The sequence below is a fragment of the Dromaius novaehollandiae genome, chromosome 1 (genome assembly GCF_036370855.1).
Source record: "Dromaius novaehollandiae isolate bDroNov1 chromosome 1, bDroNov1.hap1, whole genome shotgun sequence".
In the NCBI taxonomy this organism is placed as follows: domain Eukaryota; kingdom Metazoa; phylum Chordata; class Aves; order Casuariiformes; family Dromaiidae; genus Dromaius; species Dromaius novaehollandiae.
In genome coordinates this window covers 115,838,882-115,866,525 of record NC_088098.1, presented here as the reverse complement: position 1 = coordinate 115,866,525, position 27,644 = coordinate 115,838,882, and the positions used below count along the sequence as shown (strand labels likewise).

The window sequence follows — 27,644 nt, the reverse complement described above, 5'->3', positions numbered from 1 at the left end:
TGGCTTTTCTATATCTGCTTTTAATGAAAAAAATATTGTATGAATAGAAATGGAAGTATAACAAAGAATTTTCAATTGATCTAGGAAAGTAAAAGGATAAATAGAGCAAGTAAAACAAATACTTTAATTCCAGGTTATTTGTATGTCACAGAACTCCTGTCCCTACTTACAGCCACTTATGTTTCAAAACAGCCCAGAAAATAAGAACAAAATACCCTTATGGTACTTTAACTGACATATTCTCAGTTGAAACTATGACAGTAGCGCTCATATATTATTTTTTCATTTCTGGCATGCCAAAAAATACAAAAAGAAGACTCACAAGCTATCTTTATGCCTGAGGAAGGAAAACTTGATCTGTTCTGTTTCCTTTCAATTTCATAACTTGCAAATTATTACTGGTAATACACTCAGTTGATAAAAAGTAATTGTGTTACTTTAATTTTTTAATGAACAATTTCTTGAATTTTATACAACACTGTAAAGTAGATATGGGCTCATAAAGCATGGTTTTTACCCATAAGGAGATCCATTTTAAGATAACTTCCAAACATTTTAGGTATGAGGAAAATAATTAAAAAAATGTTCACCAAACTAAAATTAACATACATGTATTCCATATATTAACATCGCCCCTGCTGTATGCCTTAGTATGGTCCAGATTCCCAACACACAGACTATTTATATCATTTTCTAGTGTGTCCATATCTTCTTAAATTGGAAGAAATATGTTTAGAAAAGAAACCTGATCTACTAGAACATATAATGGGGATAGATTAACTTCAATTATGTTACTTGAAATAAAATATCCATTATATAATGGATGAAATATCCATTATATTAAGCTACTGGCTGGCAAGCATTAAATCAAATATAGACTTCTACATACTCTGTATCTGTAGTAAAGTATTGTAACATATTAAACAGACCTTTATTTTAAAATCTCTTTCCAGCACAGGAACAAGCCTGTATTATACTGCCTCATATAAGCTAGTTGAGAGTTATGAGGATCCCTGTCTTTTTTGATACTGTATTCTGAGCTTTTCCAGTTGTTCTACACACTGTGTCTGGGCCAGCTTCAGTGTTCGATTCTCCTCTGTCAGTTCTGCATACTCCTTAGCCAGCTGAGCAGCATCCATGCTTTCTTTTTCCACTTGTTCCAGCCTGGCAATCAGCTCCTTTCTGATGATTATGAAAAAAACAAAGGTTAAAAATTGAAGTATACTAAAACTTATTAGGTGTTATGTTAAAGCTGGACTATAGGTTGTTAATATGGTACTACCTGAGCTGTTGTGCAATAGAGGCCTAGAAAACTAACTGATTAGAGTCTTCCTTTTCCCTTGAAACATTAAGCTGTCAAAATCTCTGATGTTTGTTCTTCAGCGACCAAACCTGCAAAATGCTGAGGTGCAGCACTGAGCCTTCAAATAGCGTAATTGAGCCTTCAAATAGCTTTAATTTCAATTAGAGCTGAACATGTAGTACTTTGGAGAGAATCAAGTCCCTAGAGACTGTATGCTAATATTTTGCCTGTGTGGTTCATAAGAAGAATAAAAATGTATTTTTCTCTCAATATAAAACATATTTGAAAGTGGGCAAAGGGGTGTTTTTTGTTTTTTGTTGGTTGGCTTTGTCAGTAGAATCTGTGAAATATGCTTGGTTTCCTTTTCTCTGCCATAAAGAAAAATGTTCCTAGTAAACAGCAGGCACGTGAAGCTGAGCTACATATATTATTTCTATACTGTTTTTATACACATGCAGACCTTAGTTCTACTGCTGAGGAGCAGAGTTATCGAACTGCAAACCTGACCCCTCCTGGTCTTTTTAAGAGCAGACACTTGAGGATTCAAGCTGTTGTTTCTTCTAGGGTGGAGTCACACACTTCCCTGTATTCCCAGAGCTGGCCAGAAGCTGCAGTCTCCTGCACAGCATCAATTGAAATTACCTTAGCAGGAGTTAAGATAAAAGAGGTCTTAAAACAACAGAAACCACTGAATGCATGAGTAACTCGCTGTGTATCTAATCGCTCTCCACCTAGTTACCCAGCAGATTAGCCTGGCCTGTGCTTTTTCTCCCTCTAACTCAAATCATTTCTTCACCCCTGCTACAGGAAATCTCCTTTAAAAGGTTCTTAGCTCTTTTGATCATCCTATCTGCGAGATTAGTTAATCTTTAACTGTTCATAGCCCTGTGACTTTATTTCCCAGTCATGCCAGAACAATGCTTGTAGATCGTCACTGGGAAGATGTAATGTCTTCAAAGCGGATAGCTTTTTCCACAGGCTCTAAAGGGGCGTTCTTGCTGGCCAGCCCTCCTGTCAAGCTAGACCAGTGCCTTCAGGCAGAAGATTCTTACGGACCAGTAATTCTATCTCTGCAGGTCACATCATAAAATGCTAGCTTTTCAATATTTGCATAAAGAAATATGGGTTTTGAAAAAGAGTTCTTCAGTCTGGCCTTCTTTCAGGATCAGTTTAATCTCGGTCTGTTTATTACAGCTTTCAGTGATAGCACAGTTTGCTCATGGCTTAGCTGGTTGCTTACAGTAGCAGTTACTGCAGTTCCAGGAGTTGCACGTTAGAAGAGACCCCTGCAACACTCATTGCTCTCGACTGTTTCCCATACTAAAGCACCTAGGGAGAGTAGCAGCCATTACAGCAATTTTAGATCATGCAAGAGTTGAAGCATACAGACATCCTCCAGCAGCTAGATATGTCAGCTTTGTTTTATACCACTTTGCTATGCTGTAGCAATGACCTCTTCTCTTTCCTTTCATCGGGAATAAGATATATTCACCACGTATATTTGAACAACTTTTCAAGAGAAAATATTCAGGCTATATTTTTGTTTAGCCAAATTCTATTAACATTTGGCATAATATAGTTGTAAAATTTGTAAAATGAGCAAGCCATTAGCAGGTTTATTTCTCTTTGCTTAGGCCATGCTAGACCAACCAATTTTCAAACTGGTCAAGATGAACTGATCTGGCTAGGAAGTTCAATATTCCAGCTCCTATTAATGGGATTATAGACCACAAATGAGTAATTGCAAGTATATTTTAGGGAGTAAGAAATACATCTAAGGACAATCAGATTTTATCTGCTAGCTTTAATCACTTTAGTCACTTGGCGCTTCCTCTGGAAGAGTTTTCTTTCTTGAGACCAAAAGCGAGCTACAGCTGTATTTCTTTGCAATTATTCTGCTCATGCAATACTGGACTGAAGGATAAAACTTTTTCAAACTATAGACTGTTCACTCAGAAGCATACCAAAAAAATTAATTCAGAATCATTCCTCCTTACTTTTTTTATACTTACCAAGTTCTTGAAGGGAGGTGCAGCGAACACACTAATAAGTAATCAGCATCTTAAAAGCAGATAAAACCTTTTCCATGAAAACTTTTAGTACATGCAAAAGAAAGTACTAACTACTTTTCCTGGACTTGAGCCAGCACTGGCACTGGCAGACAGTGTGCAAAATCAAATAGCTCTATTAATGAATGTTAATCCTGATTTGGTAAGAGGAGGCTATAAGCAAGTATGGCTTTCATGCTGCTTTCCAGTAAAACTCATGCAACATAGATAACTTTTCTTCCTGGGATTTAGCTTTCTTATTAAAGAAAATACAAATGGGTTGAGACCAAAGTATACTTGCTTCTGTAGCCCATGCTCTGGAACCTCTCTCCCAGAAAGCAGCTTCCTTGCACTGAGGTAGTAAAATTGCCCACTTCTGAGTCAGCAGAACCTACTTATTCCCTTCCCATCAGAATCAACACCTGTTTACAGGGTAGGGTGATGTTTCAAGCAAATACTGCCAGCCTACCACAGAGATCTAAAATTAGAGTACCAGGGAATTGCTAAATGTTATGAATGGTGTGGTTTACGAAGCTCACAAAAGGGTGAGGACACTAACTAACATTTGCTTCTGATCTAATCCAGGATTTGAACTAGCTTTCAGAGGTTAAAGACCTCACCACACTAAGCTCTTGCACCATCTACCCTTTGTTATGGATGCTTAATAAACGGATCTAGCATTGTGTAATCTGTGTTTTCTGTTAATGGTTACCCTGTGTTTAAACATTAACAGCATTCACAAAGTATTTTCTACTTTGTGCTGAGCTTTCAGACAATCTGCAATGTACACTTTCAGTGCTCTTTTTTCAGGCAGGTGTTGGGGTGGGAAGGGAAGACAAGTGTGATTTGCATCATAAACCAAAAACCACAAGCCACACTAGAGCAGGAAAAAAAACCTAGCATGGTCTTAGTGAAATTATTTTTCTTGTCCTGGCCTCAATGACCTATGTGGAGCACAGAGCAACCTTACAGTAATATACTCAATGAATAAATACCAAGACAAGTTATTCCTGCTAGCTCATCTCTAACAAGTGGAGCAGATAAGAGTGTTTGGAGGTAAGTGTATTTCGAGATGGACTGGAGCCAAGGAAAACAACTTGCCCAGTATGAAGAGGCACACTTGTCTTTCCCCAGTTGTGGACAATGTATTCAGGATCCTAGGAGCTCGTTGCTTTCTGGGAAGACTGCCTTTGCTTGTTCAAAGTCTAATAACTAATTTTTAAAACAATGGGCTAGCCTGTTTTAATGTAAATTATAGTTTCAGTGTAATGACATTATATCTCAGATGCCAGCACAAGAAAGTATTCATCAATGCAATAGGGCAGGTTGAAGGTTTTCTTTTTATTGGAAAAGTTTAAATTTCCACTGATTTGGCAGGTAACAGGTATTTTGGATATGTGTAAATTGATTAAAAATCAGGTCTAGAATGGAAATATTAGTAAGACAGAAGGTTGTTGTCTTTATGGTTTATACCAGGTTTTTTTTTCTGAACTACCTGAAAGTCTGAAGACTATTGCCTCAACAGTGTTGGGAGAGACAATCTAGACATGGTGTGCCTGGAGAAACCACTTGGATTTTGGACCTTGGAAGTGCTCCTAGGATCATCAAAGCATGCTAAAGCATAAGGAATGGCCCCACGAAATTAAGTGGACATCTCCACAGCATGTCAACAGTAACATGTGTAAAGGAAGGAAAATAAACCATATCCATGACAAAGAAAAGGGGTGATCCTAAATCAGGTGATGGTAAAATTATATTTTCTGGAGAGTTATATTAGAATTGTCTGGGAGAAGAAAAAGAGAATAACAGCCTGAGCTAAGAATATAAGATATAGCTAGCAACCATGGCAACTCTAATATTTAACTGCATAATCCAGGGTCATTATCTAGTAATAGCAATATAACAAGTGCTCAAAATAACCAGCCATCCCATCCCTTTCACCCAAACTTAGATACCCAAAAACATCTGTTATGGAAATACATGTGTGTTTCTGGAACATAAATTAAATTACATTCTGTGACCTAAATGTGGTGTGGTCTCGCTTCCACACCCTTTTCTTTCTTTTCTATCATGTCTCCCATTCCAGACTGATTTTGTCTCTCGTTCTACATTTTGTTGGCATAAATGGGCAGAGTTTGAGTGAAGAGAGCAAATAGAGCTATGATCACTTAGATTAGCAAAAAAATCTAACCAGTTTTCTTTTAAATTCTTTCAAATTCTTCCTTGCTTTTGTCTTTTTCCTAAGCAACATCTTTTTTTGCCTTCTCATTTGCTTTGCCCTATGATTTTCCCTTTTTTTAACCTGCAGCCTCCCTTTCCTGTTTTCCTGGGAAATAGCTGTCATCTTCTCTCCTACTCCTAGCCTAGTACATTCTCTTGCCATCTTCATTGTATACAAGGGAAAGGGGCAAATAAGCTCCAGTTCTTTCTCTGAAGTAAAGCCACCCTTGTCATTTTACACTACTAACTTTCCATACTTCAGCCATACGTAATTCTTACACTATAATGACAGTCAAGTCAAACTAAGCAGAATTAAAAACCTGTTAAAAGTTTTGAAAGAGTAAATAAGTTTTGACTGTTTTAAAACAATGTTATTCAACTTTCTATTTCTTAAACATGCCTTCTTTAAAAATATACCTGCATGTATTATTTCATATATAAAAGCTTACTTTTATATATGAACCTTAGAGTTTGGGGAAAAAAAACATTTTGTTTGAAGCAGAATGAATATTATTCTATTTTTTGTTTTACTAAAAAGCTCCAACACCCCTAAGAGCATTTATGTCAGGTTAACTTAAAATGATTTCTTTCTCCTAACCATCAAATCCAAAAAATTTGCTCAATCCATTTTCTGCTTCAATCCTGACAATCATCATCATCAATCTTCTCAGTACAGTTTTCTACTAGTAGGCTTCACAGGTGCAGACACTGACGGGTGGGATCTGACATTTGACTTCCACAAATGAGTTGATCTGTTGAGAGCAAGTTAAGAAAACTGGCAGGGCAATCATCCAGCAGCACTTCTGGTTGCATTTGGTAAAAATATAAATGGAAGAACAGTGCACGACTGCTATTTATTCACATTACAAGGAATAAAACTCTATCTTTGTCCATTTTATTGCATTTAATATTGAAAAGAAATAGATTATAGATACCAAGTGTATTAGGCAACTGTGAATCCACACCTCCATACCTTCAAATTCAAATGTAGAGTAAGAGCAAAACACCTGCAACCGTTCCTCATCTGCTCAAATTACAGAAAGCTCCAACCAACTTCACCCTTTTCAATATGATTACAACTACTTTTGAGGTTAAAAGCTGTGCAATTTATCAAACTTCTTTCCTAAAAGACAAACCCTTTCTCTCTTCCGAGAACGGATTATTCAATACGCATGTCATCCCAGCCATCGTGATCCAATCTTGACCTCTTCAATTCAGCATATGCTACCCATAAACTTTGTTCAACTTTCAAACTGTTATTGTTGAGAATATTTTTATATAAAAAAGACATTGATCACTAGACAAAAACCTTCTTTTACTTCTTGCTGACTCCTTCACCCCCCTTTTCTTTATAGTTTTATATAAAATCAAGGTTAATGTGTTCAGATCATACATACTTACATGTGTGTATATAGGTACATGTGCCCTAATAACTTTTGAATCCACCTTCCAATTTCAATCAAACTTGACGGGGATGAAGAGGTCTCAAGGAGTTGGTTTTTGACAGGTTTTATGAAAACACGTTTACAGAAAGGAAAGACACCACAAAAGGTGGAAAGGCAGTATCATGAGCCCTCCCCCAAAATACTACACACACGAGAATCTACCTGAAGAGGAACTTCATAAACAGTTCCCAGCTGGGGAGAAAACTTTGGTTGGCACTTGCACCTTTTTCAGCCTCAAAATCAAATAATCATAGCACACCAATCTGTAGGAAATTAGGTATCCTTAATTCTAGTGCTCGTAGGACCACTTCTTCAGATTAGGGGACTTGGAAGGTGGTGAAAGATGCTGGACTGACATCTTAAGGTCTAGGCATTTCATAGCTACATAGCATGTGAATATCTAGGCCACAAATATGTAATTAGGAGGCACATAAGAAAAACAATAAAGGAATTTGCTCCCTTATTCAGCCACTCTTGTTTTAACATATGTTTACTGGGGAGTGAAGTCTTTTATACACACAGAACAGGTTCATCAAAGGTAGTAATAGTGGAAGCTTCCTGACACTGTTCCAGTGTTGACATGCACTGGTGGAGTCAAGAAAAATGCCAGTTTGAGGCTCTTTAATTCATCCTGAATGACTGCAGCTGAGAGACTCTCTTCTGGTCTCAGAGGTTGATTAGAGTAGTTTTGAGCTCAGGTAAACAATTTTGTGTGTGTATCTGCCATTCCCAAGGAGCAAAATATTTCTAATTTGACTAGTACCATAGATTGCATAGATAGGTAAAAATGCAGTCCAAATTTCATTCTTGTAGATGCAAAAATATATGTGTCTAGCCTTCAAGCGCCTCAAGCTTATTTGTAAATGTTCATAGCTAATTCAGGCATACGTCAATAATAATAATAATACAATTATATTAGTAGACTCTGAAAAACAAATAAGGTACTGCTAGCTTGTTTGAGTTTATACATGTAAAGTTAAGCACTTAAATCACCATTTAATATTTTATATTCAGTTTGAATTTTCAGGGAGGTCAAACATGCATGGTTCCCACTGAAGTCACTTTGTTATTAAAGACACATGTAAGCAGCTTACTTTAGACAATCAGTTTGACAAATCATTGTAAAATTATTTGAATTAATTATCTTCCATATTCAGCTTCTTAAATTCACCAATTACTTTTGATTGGCCAAGTTTAATTAACAAAACATCAAATGCAAACACTGGGAGAACTTATTGTCAATCTCATTTGGTTATTTTTTTGTTAACCTCTATGCTAATCTGTCAGCAACCAAGCACCATAAAAGTCCTAACAAACAGCTACAGTGTTTCCTTCCCTCTACTCAGAGCCCTCTGTCAGAGCTGTGACTATATATCTGCTATACTATGAAGAGCTCCATTCCCTCTTTCACTGTGCACTGCACTATCATGGAAACATCATGCAGCATTTAGAGGAATGTGTGGATTTTATTTTCGCAAGAAGACTCAGAGGTCCACACTGAGGTAACTCTCCTTTAGGAAGGCAACATTGCTTCAAGGCACCTCCAGTGTGAATGTGAAAACAGAAAAGCATTTGAAGGAGAAAAAGAGTTTACTTAGCAGTAACTGTTATTCCTTGAGCTTGGTTGTCTGGTAAATACACTCTCTACTCACCCTCCTCCCTCTCTCTCTCAGCGTGTCTTTGTCAGGTTTCTTGCGGAGAGGAACCAAGAGTCATTGAGTGCACTTTGCCATTTAAGAGTCACATGAAGATGGAGGGAGTATGAGTACAGGCCATAGCCAAAAAAAAAAGGTCACCTGCTTAAGTAATTTGAATATGAACACCTAAAATGTGAATGGACATAGAGGACACACGCCATAGAACAATGTTTACTAATATTAAGTCAAGTAATCTAAACTAAAGTGAGGATTCATACACTTTTCATTAAAACATATAAAGTTAAGTTGAAAAAAAATCCTTAAAACTAAAAAGTGGACTTGCTCCAGCTGAACTAGATTTCTGTGTAACAAAGATAGAAGTGTCCCAGAAGCTGTCAATGAAGGTTTCAGGGAAGAGCTGGATAATGGAGGGCCCAGACAATGCAGTGTCCTTAGTTCCCAGTTGATCCTAAGGACCAATGGCCTAATCGTGACTGTCAGGCAGAGGAATAAGGTCAGAAAACAGCATCTGAGATATACAACTTCAGACTAGGGCTTTACAAAGAGAATATACAACAGTAAATTCTTCGGGAAGGTTACTCACTTTCTTTCTTCCAGCAGAGCAATTTCTTTCTTGACCTCATGGTACTCTTCTGCTATTTTGCAGTGCTGTTTGTAGACCTGCATAGATTCCTTAGAGTCATGACAAGGAGGCAGAGGCTTTATGAATAGAAGAAGAAAAAATATATATACTGCTTTTGAATGAAAAATTAGAATAAATGCATATTTGAAAGAGACAGTCTTTATCTTCAGTTCTGCGACAATTACTTAGAGAAAATTCCTTTTAACCCCTCACTGCAGAATCTAGCTTAATAGTCCTAGTGATGGCCTTTCACAGAAGAGAAAAACACTTTCATGTATAATAATACATATAAACCTTCAAACCTTATTAGGATTTTCAGAACTTTCCTTGTTGACTTTTTAAAGTATCCCTGAAAGATTATTCAAAAAAAAGATTTCTCCCTTACCTCCCTCTTTCTGCTATAAAAATGATAAAGTTGGTGCATTGGTCATACCACGTCTACACTGTAACATAAAATACAAGAGCATGTTTTCACTGTAGAAACTACAGCACTGAGCAGAAAGGTAATTTGAGTGCAAACAAGCTCTTATTCTCCAATTCTGCAAGATGAGAAGGAAAGATATGGAAAGCTATTGGCTGTTCTTTTCATACACATAATGCTTTTCCCAGCTTATTACTAAATGGGACAGGACATGAATTGGAAGACTGGAGACGGGATGCTGATCCTGCTGGACTCAATAGGAGTTATACTGCTGGCTCCAGTGAAGCCCAGATTTCATGACAGGTTCTATCCCAGGAATGCCTCAATCTGAAATGATGATAGTTAAATGTTAAATTTGCACAGTGTTTTGAATTTCCATGAGAGGTGTGGATAAGGGTTAAAAGTAGAAGGATAACGACAGCAATTAAAAAAAAAAAAAAAAAAAAAACGGATAGGACAGAGAGAGTGAATGCAAAAGCCCCCTAACTTGAATACCTACATTAGGGCAGAAAGGAGGGGTTTTTTAATGCACATTAGAGGTACTAAGTATGTCAAAGAAACCACTCTATCTTGAGATTCCTCATACAAATTACAGCTAAAATCTTGAAGATACAGTCTGCTTAATTGTCAATGCTTTTTTGCTCCTTAAAAAGAATGCAACTTCAGGCTTCAGACTTGACTGTCACATTTTGGCCATAACACTTTCAGGAAGTGTAGTATTTTTAAGTTATTAGCCATGAATCAATTGACTGTAAATGAACTCCAAATAGCATGCTTCAGCCACCTGTTTGAAGCAAAAGGAAGCACTTAAAATAGTCCCTTTACTGCCCAGTTAAAGAACATCCAATTGCCTTTCATAATAAAAGTGGACAATTTTTTATTTCTTGTTGTCCTACTTTGACTCTTCTTTGTAGTATAATAGTCCAATCACATTGTTAGAAAAAGAAAAGCACAAATTCTTGGACGTTTCCTGTTTATGATCTTGCAATCTTCCGTTTTAGCAGAACTACAAGTTTAAATTTCATTAAACATATTCAGAGACAAAGATTAATCCAACAGCCAAGGTAAGTTTTCTTCAGATGTAGCTCAATGCATAGGTGTAACTAGTATATGGACCTTTGCAAGAACTTTTATATGGTACATAGTTCCTCATGGAAATTTTGAAACAGACTCATTTTGAAACAGATGCTCCAAGTTTTGAATGTAAAAACGCTATGTCAGAATTGCTTCACGGCACAGTTCTGAGCTCTGGAGAAGTCTGGACCTCACGGAAAGAGCTGTCCATTACTTGGTGAAGCTGGTTCCTAGGAAAGGGATATTAATTGCATTTCAATGGGGATGAGCAATAGCACCATCCATATAGTCACCCAAATAATAAGCATAAATTTAACAGGACAGAATATAGTAGTCTCAGTGCTCTAATCCAAGAATGCAAGGGTGAGCCAAAGTAGCTCTGGTATCTACCAGAGATCAGCAAACAACAAATGCATCACAATAAAACAATTTTGAACAGTACCCAGGGGGAAAGTCCCTAAACAGTGATCCTTTGGAAGAGAAAAAAATTGCTTTTGCTTCCAACTTAGTTTCCACAAATCTAGCTGGTTTAAACCAGTTTAAAAATTAAAGTAGCATTCAGTTTCTATATTTCATCTTCCCACTCAAAAGTTATATTTAGAGAACTAAAAATTATCTAGTCCTGTTGAGACTTAGTATCTAATTCCCACTTAGAACCAGTTGCTGACTTTCAAACCCCTTCCTCTCATTGTTTCCTCTTCAGTGTCATTTTTTCTTACATTGATATTTTAAGTTTTTCACTCAAAATGAACTGACAACAAGAAATAGTCATTTACTAATATTCTCTTCATACAATTTTGCTTCAATCTTGAGTGATGCTATCAAGTGCTAAATTGAGAACTTTTCTTCACTGTGAGAAGCTGCCTATTTACCATGTAAAACTTAAGGTGGAATGACATTTCTACTTTAAAATGTAAATTTGATTATGATTTTTTGGGATCGGATAACTGAACATTTTGGTTTGCTTTCTTGAAAACTTGAAATTTCTATCAGAGGTTTTTGCAGATAGTGCCTATAGTTAACATGAGTAATATTTGCCCACTAGTACAAGAAACACAAGCTTATGCATTCTTTATTTAACAGATTGCTCTACTAGAACAACAAGAAAAACATAGAGATAAAACAGTCTAGTCAGTTCTTTTCTGCCAACCAGAAAATGTAAACAAACATACCAACAAACATAAGCACAGACAAATTATTTTACCCAGGTCTTCCAGCCTACTTTGACATAAACAAGAGTACAAAGGATTAATGATACATCTGTCCCCATCAAGAGAAGCATTTTCAGAAGATGCAGGGCAAACTCCTGAAAAAAACAAATGCAGAAACAGAGGCAAAACTTACTTGTTCCAAAGCAGTAACCCCAACTAGTCAGCAGACTTTTAGAGTATTAAGTTATTTTCATGGAAGTGAGAACAATAACAGAATAGTAACAATTACTCATCTAAAGGGACTTGAGAGGAACCTACAAAACCACTGAGTCTTGTCCCTTGCTATCACAGGCAAACCCTTAGATTCATGGGCTTATTAAGTTCTATCTTAGAACAATTTAAGTTTCCTGCCCCAGTCAGAAGGCTGCCCCAGAGCCTTACCAAGGATTAGAAACATCTTTCTAATTTCCAGTTTGATTTTATTGAAGACAAGTTTGTATGTGTTTTTCCTGTGCCAGCACTCTCCTTCACTGAAATAGCTCTTCTCTATCCTGTCTATTTTACCTCTGTGATGTATCATATAATTCTCAAACCTACATCTTGGTAGGCCAACCAAGCTACATTCCTCTAATGCCTCGTAGGTGACATTTCCATTCTCCCTTGATTATTCTAGCTGTCTTGTTCTGCCCCCATTCCACCTTCAAGGCCTTTTTTGAATGCCTGTGACCAGGCCATATGCAGTATTATAGATGCTATGCTGATGGCATTCCTTAGGCAACTCACTTCTGGCAGGGAAAAAGAAATGGAATTCCCAGGCCAAGTATTTTTCATCCATGAAGCCTGTATTCTATCTTTTGGTAGGAGTCCACATAGGCAACTAATTAGAACAGACCTTAATGAATGTCAATTTGCAGTATGCATTTTTTCACTCAGAATCCAACAGCCATACTTTAATTTCTCCTCAGTACAGCCCTAACTTGTTACTTCATGACATATCTTGCCCATCCAGAAATTAATATGTATATATATAAAAGCATACCTGCTACATAAGCAAAAAAGTCCCTGCCAAAGAAAGTTATATTTAATGGCAACAGTTTCTACTTTTAATCCTGCTTATTTCAGGCTTCAGTGTCATTCACCCTCATTTTCCTCTGCTGGCAAAACATGTGCGCGCAGCATCTCTGTTTTTTTTTCACAAAGCTATTACAAAAGCGACAGCTTTCACTGATACTACTGGTCTATCCTGTTATCTCTAATTTTCAGCAAGGGAAAATTTCTCTGTAGTTTATTGAATAACTCACTAGACACTAAAAGACCCCTGTTACAGGCTGTTCTGTAACTGCAAAAGTGCATATACACCTGTATGAGACATATGCACTATTTGTTTAAATTTTTATTTGGAATCAGAAAAGAAAGATGTGGAAAGATGCTATGAAAAGGTAGTTCATGGAGAAATAGAAAAGCCTGAGCTGACCTGGTTTTTAAGACAGGCTGAAGGAGCTGTTCTAGTTAAAATCTTCGCTGGGAGACACTAAAAGACATTGTTTTCAGCCTTTTTTTTTTTTTTTTTTTGTGCTTTACTTGCATGACAAAGTATGTTTTGCCTTTTTTGCCTGCCCATACAAATATCAGCATTCTGTATCCACAAAAGTCCACAGCTGAACTGGTAAGTTCTGTGTAGTTGATAGTATTACCCAAGTGTTCAAAAACTTAAAAGCACTCTGTTTTTTTAATGTACTTTGGGTTGTCTGCATTTACTTTTTCATTCTGGGCTCTTGGAAAAAAAAATCAGTTTGCTTTTGAAGGTTAAAGTTTAAAGAAAAATACTGTGTCATGCATTTTCAACAGCTGAGCATGTGGACTCATCTAGAAGGCAGTCCTTAGCACTGGTCTAATTAAGGAGTGATGTCTCACTTTCTGTGGATTTGGTTATTTCCAACTAAGCCATTCTGCAGAACCAGAAAGTCCAGTGACAATGTTTTGCATGTGGCCCATGTTCGCTATACCTTGTGTACTCTTCCATGATAGAAACCACTAAATCATATCAAGCAAAACTGATAGCTGTACATTGTAACTAGGTTTTGTTGTGCAACTGCAAGTCTTCAGCCAATCTCAGATATCTTGTCTAGGAGATCTCTAGTCTAGTTCAGAAGCTTATTATGAAAATAAGCAGCTCTCTTCCCTCCAGACATCTCAAGTCAGCTGGATGGAAGGAATTGGCAGTTTTGGTGTCCCTTCTAAGAGATCTTCCATTCTTTTCCAATCTTAATATGGTGCTCTGAATCTGTCAGTACACATGATTTATGTAACCTAAAATGAGATTATAGTTATCATAGCAATATTAAAGGAGGCTTATCAAGTTCATAGGGCATGAAATCTAATTCTAGAGTACCAAGACATCCTGGAAATTCTCTTGGAATTTAATACATATTCAAAAATACCATATATTATAAAATATAGTATACTTTTTAAACTTTTAAAATTATCCGTATGCCTCTGTTGAGGGTCTTGACAGAGAGTAGAAGTGAGATTTCCATTATTGAAGTTCTAGAGTAAAGAAAGTTTCTGCTAAATGTGTGTGTCACATATAACAAACTGTCCCTTTCATAACATAAAATATCTTCATTGCTTTTTTGTATAGACATTTCCAACTGAAGCATGAAAAACTTCCCCTTGACTTAATAAACTGATATGATAAATGGCTGGAGCATCTTATCTCTTGCAGTAATTTTATGGTCATCTAACTCCATTGATTTCAGAAGATTTATAGTACCAAATATGATATAAATGCCTCTATCAAGCTCATGATTTCATGAAATGAGATGGTACAGAGCTTCCAGACTCCCTGTGTGTCTGTACATGAGTTCTGTTCTTCCCTATTTGGAATGAAACTCCCAGCTGGAATAAAGAGTTTCACAGAGAAGAGAGAGAGGAACTGAGCAAACCACAGGAAATGCTGGAACAGGAGAGACAAAATACAGTGCTTAATAATGTAGGTATTTAACACTGGATACCTTCATCTATATTCAGTGACCTAAACAAGAAGGCCTTAGATGCTGATGTAGTGTCTAAATATAGCTAATAACCACTAGCAGAATGACTGTCAGAGAGGCTACCACCCAATAAGCAGCTAATCAAAGAAGCTCCTTCCAAGGCCAAGGCCAACCTCTACATGGGGAAAAGGTTAACTTTTCCCAATAACAAACTGACAAATATAGTGAGCCTATCTTCTCTGCACTACTGACTTCATTGCTTACACAAAGGGGAGAAAAAACATTGAAACTCAAAAAAGCAAGTGCTTTATCCTTATTCAAAGTGTTGCTCTTCAGTGGGAAAATAAAAAAAAATAAAATTCCAGGACTGCAAACAAAAGAAATCAAAAGAAAAAACTGTATTAATATGAGCTTTGTTTTACTTGGGCATCTCAGGAACTGCATGATTTTTATTAACAAACCTGCAAAAGAGACCAGGCTTTTCCTGTACATAGTTTAAGCTCCTCTATTCTCATCTATAGGGCTTCTGTCTGAGGTAACCCTACCTAATATTTATTCAAAAAAAAAAAAAAAAAAAACCAACTTTGAGTTATAGTAGAGATGTTATTTTCTTACAAATTGCTCTTTGGAACTTTGTCCCCTAAAATACTGGAAAATGTAGCATTCAAAAAGGTAATTTGAGAAGATAACATTTTCAGTCTGAACCTACATAGTAGATCAGAATGCTCAACTGATCATTTATTCTTCAGAAAGAAGCTCTAACTTTCAGCTGTTAAGATTGTTCTCTAGCAAGAGCGTTTATAGAGCATTAAGTATTTGCAATTCGTCTTCTACAAATACCTTTTCTCTAGCCAATTCTACCTCTAACTCTGTAAAGTTGCCATCAGTGCTTCGAGAGCAGTTTTCACTACCCTGACGGGAGAAAGCTGCAGTGAACTTTGCCCTGCCGTTGGATACCAGTGCCCAGGGAGTAAGTATGGTAGGATCGTGGTAGGAAAAATGGTAGCACTAGGTAGTTCTGCTCAAACAGTCAAGTTGTCTGCCAGGGCCTAACATAGAAGGACAAGGGCTTGAAGCCCAAAACAGAGGTGCAAACTGCTTGAGATTCAGGCTGTGGTCTGCTGCCTGCATGCATAAAATTCTAAGGCTCCGATTTTCCAAGTCACTCAGTGAACTTACATATCTTTCAAGCCACTTCCAAAATCCAACCCAAAGATCAACTAATTTGGGCTCTTCATCCTTACAAGTTTCAAAATCTTCCTCTACATGTTTGAGAGCTGGCAAGTTACTACTTTTTTTTAAGTGCATATTATTATAAAGCCACCTACCAGGCATTTATAGTTTGTTTCTTTAAATAAAATACTAATGCCTTTGATTGTATTTATGGCATGGTGATGAAAATCTTGCGGGTCTAGCTGTGATATTTTTATTATGAAACTATGTACCAGCATTCTTACAAATTCAAGCATTTCAAACTGCTGTGCCACAGCTGATTAAAGGGTACATTTACATGAAACCTCATGTGTGCTGCTTTATACTAGCTAACTTTAGGACAGAAAAAAGTGTGGATGGAATGACAAGGGACTCCACCATTCAGTACTTACGCAAGTCCTGCTGAAGTCCATGTTGTTATAGCTGAATTCCTACTGTAACATGGGAGCTAGCTCTTTTCAAAGCTGGTTGGTTACAATAACAAAAATTGCAACCACATGCTATACAGCGCTGACACACCATTAGGAGTTTGGATCATAGCAATTTAAAAAAGTAACTTAATAAGAAAATGCAACTAGGTAAATTATAACTTTCTTGCAGTTGTGTGTTTGAAACATTAAAGCAATTTATATATGATGTAATTATATTAAATGGTTATAATTTTAAGCTGTGATCCAGACCGACAAAAGCAAGGAAATTCCAGTATTCACTGCTAAAGCTAAAAGCCCTGTTACCACAGCATCAGCTCAGAACCTTGTGTTGACATAACTACCTCAGGCTGAACATAAAGACATCTAAATATAAAGGAACATATAAGCTTGAAAAGCTAAATGATGAAGTACCAACACTGACTTTAGAGTGGCTGAGTCAGCCAGATCCTTCTTACAAGTTTGAGACTCATCTTTTGAACTCATTACCAAAAAAAAGTTTCTGAAGGATAATAAAAAGAACATTATCTGAATCAAAATCTTTGATTGTTTCTTTGAATTTATTGCCATCTTGAGATCATGACAGTAAAGGAAAGATTTAGGCTTGTCTTGAAAAAATGTTAGGTACTTAACAGATCAAAAGAGTGTACTTAGTGGAATTGCTCTGTGTGCACTTAGAAAACTTTTACTGAAGGGCTGTTATTTATCCAACAGACTTGAATGCTTCCAGGGCAACAATTTCAATCTATCATGAAAGTACACATTTAGAGAGTACATTATATATTCCATAAATGGGTTGTAAAAGTCTTAATAAAAAAATCATCATTTTGCCTGTAAAGTACCTACATCCAGCACTGGTAATTTTGTTTTTACGTACCAATATAGTAATAGTAGTAATGTTAATCATACTTTGCTCTTTTAGAGCCCTCATCACCCACAGATCTAAATGTTCTTTAACAAAGAAGATAAAAATTATTAATCTCATTGCACAGATGAACAGAGACAAAGCAACTTCTCCAGGATCACACAATCTGCCACTGACAGAGTGAGAAAAAGATTGCAGGTTCTTGAATTTCAGTTCAGCACTTCAGCCACAAAACAGTATTGCTTTTCTCAAATTTATTTCTGTTGAGGGAAAAAATATCAATTTTCCTTTGCTGTACTGGAAGGTAAGGAGACTGAAGAGGCAAACATACTACCCTGTTCCCCTCAGCACAGATCTTAATTTGCTGTTCATCCCTTTAATCTTTCCTAGTTATGCCCAGTGAAGGAACCTGCCTCTATTCTCAGGATCTGAGGGACAGAGCAAGAAGAATCTCTGTCTTCCTCAATTCCTTCTCTAGTCATCCTTTTGATGAGAGCAGCAGGAGAGAAAATAAAGTCCTTTAGATCACCAGCCCTCCAGTATTGTCTTACTAGTTGATGGGGATAGGAAGGATGACATCATTGGACAACATGGTCTGCTAATGCCTTTCTCAATTTACACTCAGGAAACAACTGCCTGCATATTGAAATATCAGAGGAAGTCTAAATGCTCCTGGGACACAGATGATCTGAAGTACCTTGCAATGGCCAACAAACACTCCAGATCTGCCACAGAGGAAAGGGAAATAAGCCCTGAATACAGAACTGGCTCTGTGCCCACTGAGCCATGGAGTTTCCAAGGATTGACGTCCAACTGAGCAACATATCAGGACTCTGTCTTGCTACTCCAGCATCACAGATCAGCCTGATCATAACAGCATTCACCTCTTTTGCCCCGCACTGTCTGCGGACATCTTCTAGAGCAACCACTAGTATTGCTGGCTAAGCAGCATAAGCTAAAGTAACTTTGAGGATGCTATCATCTATACTGGAGATTGGCCCTAGTTAAGCAAGACTGGAGATAAGATGGCCATGCAAAATATACCTTTGCATTCTCTTGGAATGCTTCAGGGAAAGGTCATCATACCAATCTTCATACAGCTTATGGGTGTTAGAATATAATACCTGGCTCTTACCTTCTCCCATCAAAACCACAAGAACTGTTCATTGTAGGGCAATGTCCCTGGCTAGATTTTGCACAATAATTGTAAAAAATAAAAAAGATAGTGAGATTGTAAAAATAGATATATTTCTCTGCAATTGGATTAAAAATGTCAAATAGATAAATAAAACAAGTTTACCTGCAGCTGCTGATCTAGTTCTGGAAATTCCAAAGGGAAGGAGTTTTCAGGAGAAGCATCATCTAAAAGGTAAACATGAAGTGAAAAGCCAATATCTACTGAAAAGGCATTTTGAATGATCTGTTGATGTAGTTTTACATTGCATATATCCTCTATAATATCAGGATCCTTCAAACACCTTTGTATATGCTTACCTTTCCATGCCTGAGATACTTTATTAAGATCCTTGAAAATACTAGTGAGTTGGAAATAAGAAAATGTTTAAGTGTTAGAAAGACAGAAACCCTAATTTGTACTGCGGTGCTTAGAAAGCAAAACAAAACTAGTCACAGCAATAGAACATGCTATAATGTAATAAAAACAGTAAATCCAAACAATCTTTCTTCTTGAGCTGTTCATACAGTGCAAAGAATTAAAGAATCTTCCACAGACAGTATCCTTATTGTCAAGGAGGCAAACCTGGAACTAGAAGCTTGTTACCCACACAGACATGATTAGAATGGGGAAGCACTACAAACAACTTCATACTGCAAAGAAATACCTTTACTATGACCTGTAGGTAACTCTCCTTATGTGATAGGGTCAGTTCATTCACAACACTCAGCCAAATGGTGTTTTTATTTTATATTTTATTTTTAGTACAGGCTTCCAGCAAGGTGGAACAGAGTGTGCCAGTTACATCAGTGTTGTGATGTGGACACCTGCCCACTAGTAGCTGGACTGAGATCAGAAATATGAATCATAGTTGGTAGCGTCACAACTAGCCACTGCAATATTTCTTACTCGGTGACTTTCACGCTATCAGTTTTGCATTGGATTGTGATGACTGTGTATATATCTTACTACAGGTTATGGGAGGTAAAGAGAAGGTTACTATTAGCTAGCTTACAGAGTCAATTATTTGTAATGATCAAAATTAAACAAGGATGTCCCTCACAGGAGAAAATTGCTAACATAGGTCAGATCCTGCAAACTGCTCTGTGCTGGCAGACTTGTATGCTACAACAAAGCCCCTAAAAGATTAAAAGAACCATGTATCAAAGCAGTATTCTGTATATTCTTAATGAGTACAGACTAGGATCTAAATTATGTGTTAAACATATTTTATCTCTTTATCCTGCCATCAGTGATCACACAGCTAAGTAGATTAGGAAAAAGTAAAATAAGCCATCTAGTTCTATCAAAAATGAACATACTAGCTAATGTACAGTCCAAACATTATTTCAACTAGCCTAGCTAGAGTTGGGCACCATGGAAAAAAGCTATCTGCAGTCTCAGTCTGTATGCTGTTGTGAAAACCTATGCAAACAAAAATTTTTAGGAAGGGATGCCTGGAGACGAAAAAGATACAGTGATACTGAGGCAAAAGCAAAACAATGAATTTCTGCAGAAACCAAAGTGAAGTACTACATCTAATGGGGGAGGATTCTTGCTATTATTAACAAAAAACATTACCTCCCCCTCCCATATACCTTCATTCTGTACGCCCTGTCCCAAACATTTCCCTTCTGGAAAAACGCTTAAATTGCCGCAATTATATAGGGTTGTATCACGCTGATATGCAAGTGTTTATCTTTAAGTTGCTGTTGCTTTCTTGTACAATATTTAAAAATAGACTAATATTCTAAAAGAAGAAAGATGAATCATATGGCAGGGCTAAAAGGAAGGACAGAATAGTACTCAGTTGGACTAGGAGTACAGCTGCTCTACAATTATTTGGCTGAATAGTTGTTAAATATTCTGACAGCGATATTGGACCTGAGTCGTGGACAGCAGTTAAGCTGATATTTGTTTTGACAATTCCAGCAGTACAGCCTTTGGTACAGTAGCAGTAAGGAGGGATATCAGATGATTTTAACTTAACAGAAACAAAGCAAAAGTAACCCCAAGAACTTTTAGAGGAACATTAGCTTTTTTTTGTTTTCTCCTCACTGAATCAGTTACTAATAATAAAAAAAAAGTCAATGCTGTATCAGGATATTAGGAAATATATCTTATTACCTTCAAAAAAGAACTAGTAAAAAATTTAAAAGCTTGGAAATACTTTAAAAAGGATGGAAAAGAGAAAGTACTATATAGGAAATCCTTTCAATAAGCAGATGTTCCCTGCTTATTTTCTGAACTCAAGTGACTGAGTCAATGGTACTAAAAATAGAACATACTGGTATCCTAACCATTATGGCATACCATAGTACATTTTATAATGGGCCTGCCCTAACATCTATTGAACAGCTGCTAGGGTTTTTTTTAGTTATGCTAGTTTAAGACTTATTTAAATTGTCTGATGTTCTGCACATCAGATAAGCTGGGGACTTTGGTAGCTTGAAATTTTTTTGAGTTCCTAATTCTCTTAGGCTCCTCTGAAATTTTCACCTTAACTATTCAGTCCACAAAAATTAATGGAAATCTTTAACTGCAAGCTTGTTTCCCACAAAATGAACAACCACCTTCCTCACAGCTTCCAGTGAAATAAATTACTTCTTTGGGTCAGTCTGTATTTCAGTGTTGTCAAAGTAACAAACACAATAATGACAAAAAAATCATCTGTTGAAAATTAAGTACATGCTTAGGTTTCACAGAGGAGGAAATGACAGCAATCATTCACCTCCTAAGACTCATTCAAGGATGTTTTCAGAAAGTCAAGAGGAAAGCTTTAAACTCCTGCATGTTCTTCCAAAAGAACCACTATTGCCCTTACAGGCTTGAATACTGCGTGTTATGCAGGAGGTCAGACTAAATCACAGTGGCTTCTAGCCCTAAAAATCTATGACTCTGAAAATCAGAACCAGTGAAAATATCTGAAATGTCAATGAAATTATTCTGAAGATCAGAACACCCTCCCAATTATCTGCCTACCTACCTGTACTTGTTCTTTTCTATTCTACATTTCCTTCACTAGACAATAGAATTCAGAAAATTCCCTGAATTTCCTTTTCTCACTTTATTATCAATATTTAATAAGTTCTGAGATTGGAATAAGGCGTCACTGATATAATCAAAGACCTTCTTTCTAACAGTCAGTGGTTTTTCTATGCCTAACAAAAACTGAAAATAAGTAGACTGATTCTACATCAGACACAAACAGCATCTCACCTCCACACTCATTCTTTTTTGCCTCCCTTCCCTATCACTCATAAACTGGATTTATAATTGAAGCTGGTTGTTTTAACAAAATCAATTTTGTTAAAAATTATCAAAAACTGCAACTTGCTGCACCTGCAATTGAGTCAAGATTCTGGTCAAAACCAAAAACAAAAAGGAGGAAAAAACATACACGAGTGTTTTGGCCATCCCAGTAAAGCCAACAGCACTAACCCATGATGTGAGACAGTCAGTCCAGAGACTTCATCACCAGCCTCCGAAGTTCAAATAAGTATGTTTCATGATTTCTAAATAAGTAGCACTTCCTGATTTCCCAAAGATCCTGACATTAATTTTGGAGGTCTAGATTTAAAAGACCTGTACTCTGATTACAACTTGAACGCCCTGCACATACAGTTGATTGGTTTTTAACCAAAGACTTGGTTTGTATGTATGCAGTAACTTGACTTTCAGGTTTGTTTCATCGAAGATTCATACATTCTCTCTGCTTGTTGCCTGAAAACTATCATTATAACACAGTGCATTTGAGAGACTGTCTCCAGGGAAATCATTTCTTCCTTTTGTTTTCCATTCAGAAGGGCTAAGACAAAGTACCTTTCTATTTTAAAGACAGCTCTCTGACTGTCCCTACATCAAAACATAATGAACAAACAAGCTCCCTAAGCATGCTCCCCAGCCAAGACACTTCTATGCTGATATGGGGTGACAGGCAGCTTTCTTTAGGGACAGCAAGGCTAGGTAGATCAGCCATCATTGCCCAAGTGAGTTCTTTTTGTCTCTCTGCGGATAGCACCTACTAATACAAATATGATGATGGGATTAAAATGTGTGATACAGAGATCCACTCAAGCCATGTGATTTAGAAGGTTGAACTACATTAAGACTGATTATCTTCATACAAAAGGCTTATTACTTATTAGTAATGTCCTGATGCATTCAGTCCCCTGATACATGCTAATGTTGCACACTGAAGAATGAATCATGCTTCCTGGAAAGCTTTGCTTATTTAATCATGTTCTGGCTTTTTGGAGGTCCCAGTAGCTCAAACCTCCAAGATGTAGACAAACAAGCAAAATCGCTCACACTTTGCTGTCTGTCTGGGACAGTGCAGGGTACCAGCACAGTCTCTTCTTACATGGCTGCTCCATTTAGCTGAACTATGGGCAATAGAAATGTGATGAATAAATACTTTAAGGACAACATCTAAATCTACTTGTAGCATAATCTCACAAATTACAGTTTCTCTAGGATCTTCACAGTTAGAGAAGACCCTACATGTAAAGATAGATAGAAATAGAATATACAAATTTAAATGTGTTAAAGGCACATTAAGGTTGCTAAATCAGGCACTCAAAATTTAGGAAATGCCAATCACAACTCTGCTTCCTTGGGTAACTGAGTTATGATCCAGTCTTTAATTATATGATCAGGTACTATTTTCTTCTCCTCCATGCGTGGGCAAGTGTATTCAGATCTCTTCCTCCTAAATTAAAGAATCAAATTGGTAATGTAAGTAGGCTGTTATCCTGTAAGTGGATCAGCCCTTGCACAGGAATAGTGCTCAAACTCTGCTGCAAGTAATGCAGCTAGCTGAGGCACAACATTGATCAGGGGTCCAGTCCCAGCCCTGGGAGTGCAGTGAGAGCGAGCAGCTAGCGCAGTGGTTACTGACAGACAAACACAGACTTATCAAATTCATCCTGGAAGGCTCTGTGGCTAAGTGACTGAGACTTGGCAGTGTTGTGTGAAACTCCCTGGGTTCTATTCACAGCTCTGCCTGAAACGACCTTACACAACCTCTCGGTTACCTCACTAATAAAATAGTGGGGAATGGTCATTGCCTGACCCAGGAATAGGCTATGAAGGCTTGCTCAATAAGAGCTGTGGACATCCCAAAAATAGCAACAGTCCATACCAGAAAAGAAAAGAGCAGAACCAAATGGGTATACCTTCACCTAAGCCAAAAAGGTCCTGTGAGGAAGACACAGCCTCTGCCCCTCTGAGGATTAACGTCCTTAAGTTCCTCTCAAACTTCCACACAATACAACAGTGGGTACTTCCTATCCTAATAAGGTCCAGCTCTCATGATTACTTAAAGATGTGGGGCTGCAAAGACAGGTATAAGCCTCAACTAAAAAGTGAATGTACTGTGATGTTCTCACTTAAAATAATTTCTTATTTCGGGAGCTAAGAACATATCTTAAGCCATAATGGTTCTCATCATTTCCAGAGATCAAGCCACTTAATTGTATATTGGGTGCAGTTTTAGGAAACGAGCTTTGTAAATTTTAGCCATATATTTAGCAATCCCCACCGGTTTTCAAACAATACACTGTCAGCTGGAAATCCTCTGTTGCTATTAGAACCAAAATGAGGATGGAGAAAGGATGTGAAGGAGCTATTGAAGAAGTAACTATTGCAAAGCACACCTTTGCATTATCAGCTATAAAAGAAAAAATTCCTCATGGTCACTAGGATAACAAAGACAAAGAGGTGTAAAATAAGTCATCTACTATGCTTGCAAACATCATGTTGTTCCACTGTCTGTCAGTTTCTGCCTTTGTTGTCAGCTTTTCCTGGAGAGTGCTTATTAGAGGTAGACTAATTTCAAACAAAAGAAATTACTAATAATTTCAAAAGCAGTCATTTGTCACCATATGTCACAAGCAGAGCTTTTCAGCTACATTCAGACTTTTATTTTAGGAAGAAAGGTGAAGAGATGTTTACCTATAAAACTTTCCTTAGAACAATTACACAATGCAAATCCACTATGCCAAATTTAGTAAAGGTCCTATTATAGTCTATCTTAATATGTGCAATAAATAAGATTTAATGATATAAATTAGTACATACTGAATTTCATTGGTTTAATTAAACTGATGTTGATAAATCAGAACAAACTTTCTCTTTGGGAATGCTTATTTTAATTTTTGAACACCATATTCAATTTAACTTGCATTAATTTCCAAGTATATAAGATGTGCTGAAACAAAATGTCTCAAAATCATTAATTTAAAACAGTACCTTAAGTCAAACCAGTGCAATATGGCGCACAGACACACCCTGGGAAACCTATGTTTGATGCCAGCTTAGTGAACTTCAGTAAAAGAGCCAAACATAGATATCTATATATACAGGAATAAGAGACACAATAAAATTGTGTTCTTATATAGCATCCCTGTCCGCAGCTGAAGGGCTGTTCCTGAGACTTTTAAGGAATTGGTTAGCCAACTTTCACATTGAAAATACTGCAAAAGGCTGGCCAGGATTTCAGTCATCATGTGTTCACTGACAAATAATGTAACACAATTAAATTATTCTTGTATGCTCAGGATAAGCCAAATCCCTTCTTGTAGGTCAGTTAACAGAAAGTAAGTGTCTTTTCTTGAGCTGAGTACAGTCTCTCCTTTCACTGCTTCTCACACCCAGTGCTTGGTTACAATCCTAGCCAGTGAGATAATCACCACCCAGAAGAAACATTCCATTTCCCCTTTTTATATCTAGTTACGCTGTAAGTTCCTCCTAGTAAGCAGTTGTACAGCTCCCGGAAGGATAATACAGCCTTACTTGGTGAAACCTGTCACTGTGCTTTTCCAACGAGATAAAATTTAAGGAAAAGTTTAAACCAGACAGATTTCCTCTCCACTTAGCCCTCGTGAAGGACTTTTTTGTACACCCTAGGAGTATAAAAAAAAAATCTCACCTGATGCTTTACTATCACACTTAAAACAGGCAACTTCTGTTTGAACTCCTTGCCAAGGAGGAGAAACATAGCAGGAACCCTGGTATATGCATAATAAATGACTGAAAATTATAGAAAAGTTTAACAACAATGTAACAGAAAATACTACCTTTCTGTAATTGAGACTCTTTCTATAAACTTTAAGAGAGAAGCTGGAATTGTTAACAGGATAGGAAACTAAAAAATAAAATGTGATGCAATGTCAGGGAAGCTTAAGCTTCCTGCCTTTCATGTCCTTCTTCCAAGCCATTCACAACCTTGTCATTTCCTACTGCCGTCTCTTGTCACAAACCGTTCTACCCTCTTTGATTTTCCCATGGTCTCAGCTTTCCTTGACTCGTTTTCAGTTTCTCACAGAAGCATTCTTTTCCCATAATTTGTAAGAGCACTCCCCTTTCTTTCACATCTCTCTTTAAGACCTATCTTTGCCGTAATTCCTGTAACAAATTTATCCTGTTATTACAGCTTGAGAGTTGAGAATGGTTCATAATTAGTTTCTGTAGTAAAAACATAATTACAAGATTATTTTATGAAAAAGGGGTTCACAGACAGCCACATGTATTTCCTTATATTTCTTCTCCCAACTTTTCAGTATCACTCATCTTTATGAGCTGTAAGTTATGTGCAATAATGTATGAAAATGTGTATTTTAAGTCCCCTTGCACAGGGGAGGAGATTCTATTCCAGGCTTATGACTGCAAATGAATATTACATAATAATTAACTAAGAAATCTAATGTGCATTTCAGAATATTTTCAATATGACAAAATTATATGCAGGCTGAGACTGTATTCACGCAAAACTCAGGAAGCTGCCTAACATAGTATCCTACAATGCATGCCATCTCACAAAGTACTCATCAACAGTAGATTTCAATTACCATTATCAGAGATCCTTGTATTTCATGCTATAAACACATCTCTACCCTGACTTCAGGCACTCACCTCTAGCAAAAGCATACCCGGTATTTTTTGGGATGCTTCCCAGCTTCCAATTTAGTTTATTTCATTCGGATTTTTACTGTATGCCAACAACTCTCTAGAACTTAATAGAATTTAAGGTACAAGCTAGTAGTATTTTTCTCATCCAAAGGGGTCACGTCTGCACAGGTTATGTAGGGGAAGTTAATGCTCAGTCAGCACTAACTGACAGGATAAACGTCAGTGGAATTTCTGCTGCTTTGTTGGGGAATGTGCCATGTGGGGCATCCGTTTCCTGAAAGCGTTCATCAGGTTGGGCACGTGTGGCACTTTTCAGCCTTCCTGCTGAAGAGAAAGTCTCTTCCTGTTCTAGCCTCACCTCCAGTATGAAGTGTCTTTGTCTTTCCTTTTTTAAAAATACCTCAAAATCAGATACACTGTATATGCAAATAAATTTGACAGTTAATTACAGTCTTAAGTATGTTCCACAGACTGTAGAAAGAAAGTTAACGTCTAAAATGTCAGTCAAGTGATTTAAGTCCAGTGAAATTTTTAATGAAAACATTAAAAATTACTGGACAGGAAAACTGATCACATGCTATCACTCAGGAAAAAATCCACCCATAACATTGGACTTCATTTGATACCGTAAACACTAGCAAGAACATGTAAAATTTAAAAGCAATTATTTCATTATGGATTACTCTGTAAATTTAACTGTACCTGGGGACTCATTCAGGCTGAAGGCAATTCGTATTGGCTTATCAGCAGGTACCCTGGCGGTGGTGATCATGTGGGCACTTGAGTCAGTGCTTTTACTTGTTTGTTCCAGCTGCAATAATATAAACAATATATTTATTACAGATCACGTGGCACCATCCAACAAAGGAATTACAATGTTTTTCATGCATTCATAGCTACCTTTCTCATTCTAGCTAAGCAATGTTCAGAATCAAAGTCATGGGAGTGCCATTTCATCTTTCCATTTAAAAAGGATTTAAGTGAAATTCAGTGCAGAGTCTGCCTTTCTTCTGTTATTTACAGATTAGAAAGAACAATGGCAAAGGAAGCTTCCCCTCTCCTCACCTGCTTGCTCCCCGCCATTGCCCCTTCAGCCTTGACTCGTGGCAATGCTGCCTG

At 37.1% G+C, this 27,644-nt stretch overlaps 1 protein-coding gene across 1 annotated transcript; it reads right to left on the bottom strand.

Annotated features, from left to right (window-relative positions):
- On the bottom strand, positions 1-27,644 carry MAP3K7CL (MAP3K7 C-terminal like). The gene is made up of 5 exons (XM_026103597.2): positions 27,591-27,644; positions 27,228-27,336; positions 18,741-18,802; positions 9,258-9,373; positions 1-1,182 (listed from the first exon to the last, which is right to left on the bottom strand). The coding sequence occupies exons 1-5, from the start codon at positions 27,606-27,608 to the stop codon at positions 1,002-1,004; spliced, it is 486 nt and encodes a 161-aa protein (XP_025959382.1). The 5' UTR covers positions 27,609-27,644; the 3' UTR covers positions 1-1,001.

Coding starts and splice junctions, on each gene's coding strand:
- MAP3K7CL (XM_026103597.2), bottom strand. Junction 18,803..27,227: donor CAGCCTGAATGAGTCCCCAG/GTACAGTTAAAT, acceptor TTTACCTTTTAG/ATGATGCTTCTCCTGAAAAC. Junction 1,183..9,257: donor GCTCTGCTGGAAGAAAGAAA/GTGAGTAACCTT, acceptor CATAATCATCAG/AAAGGAGCTGATTGCCAGGC.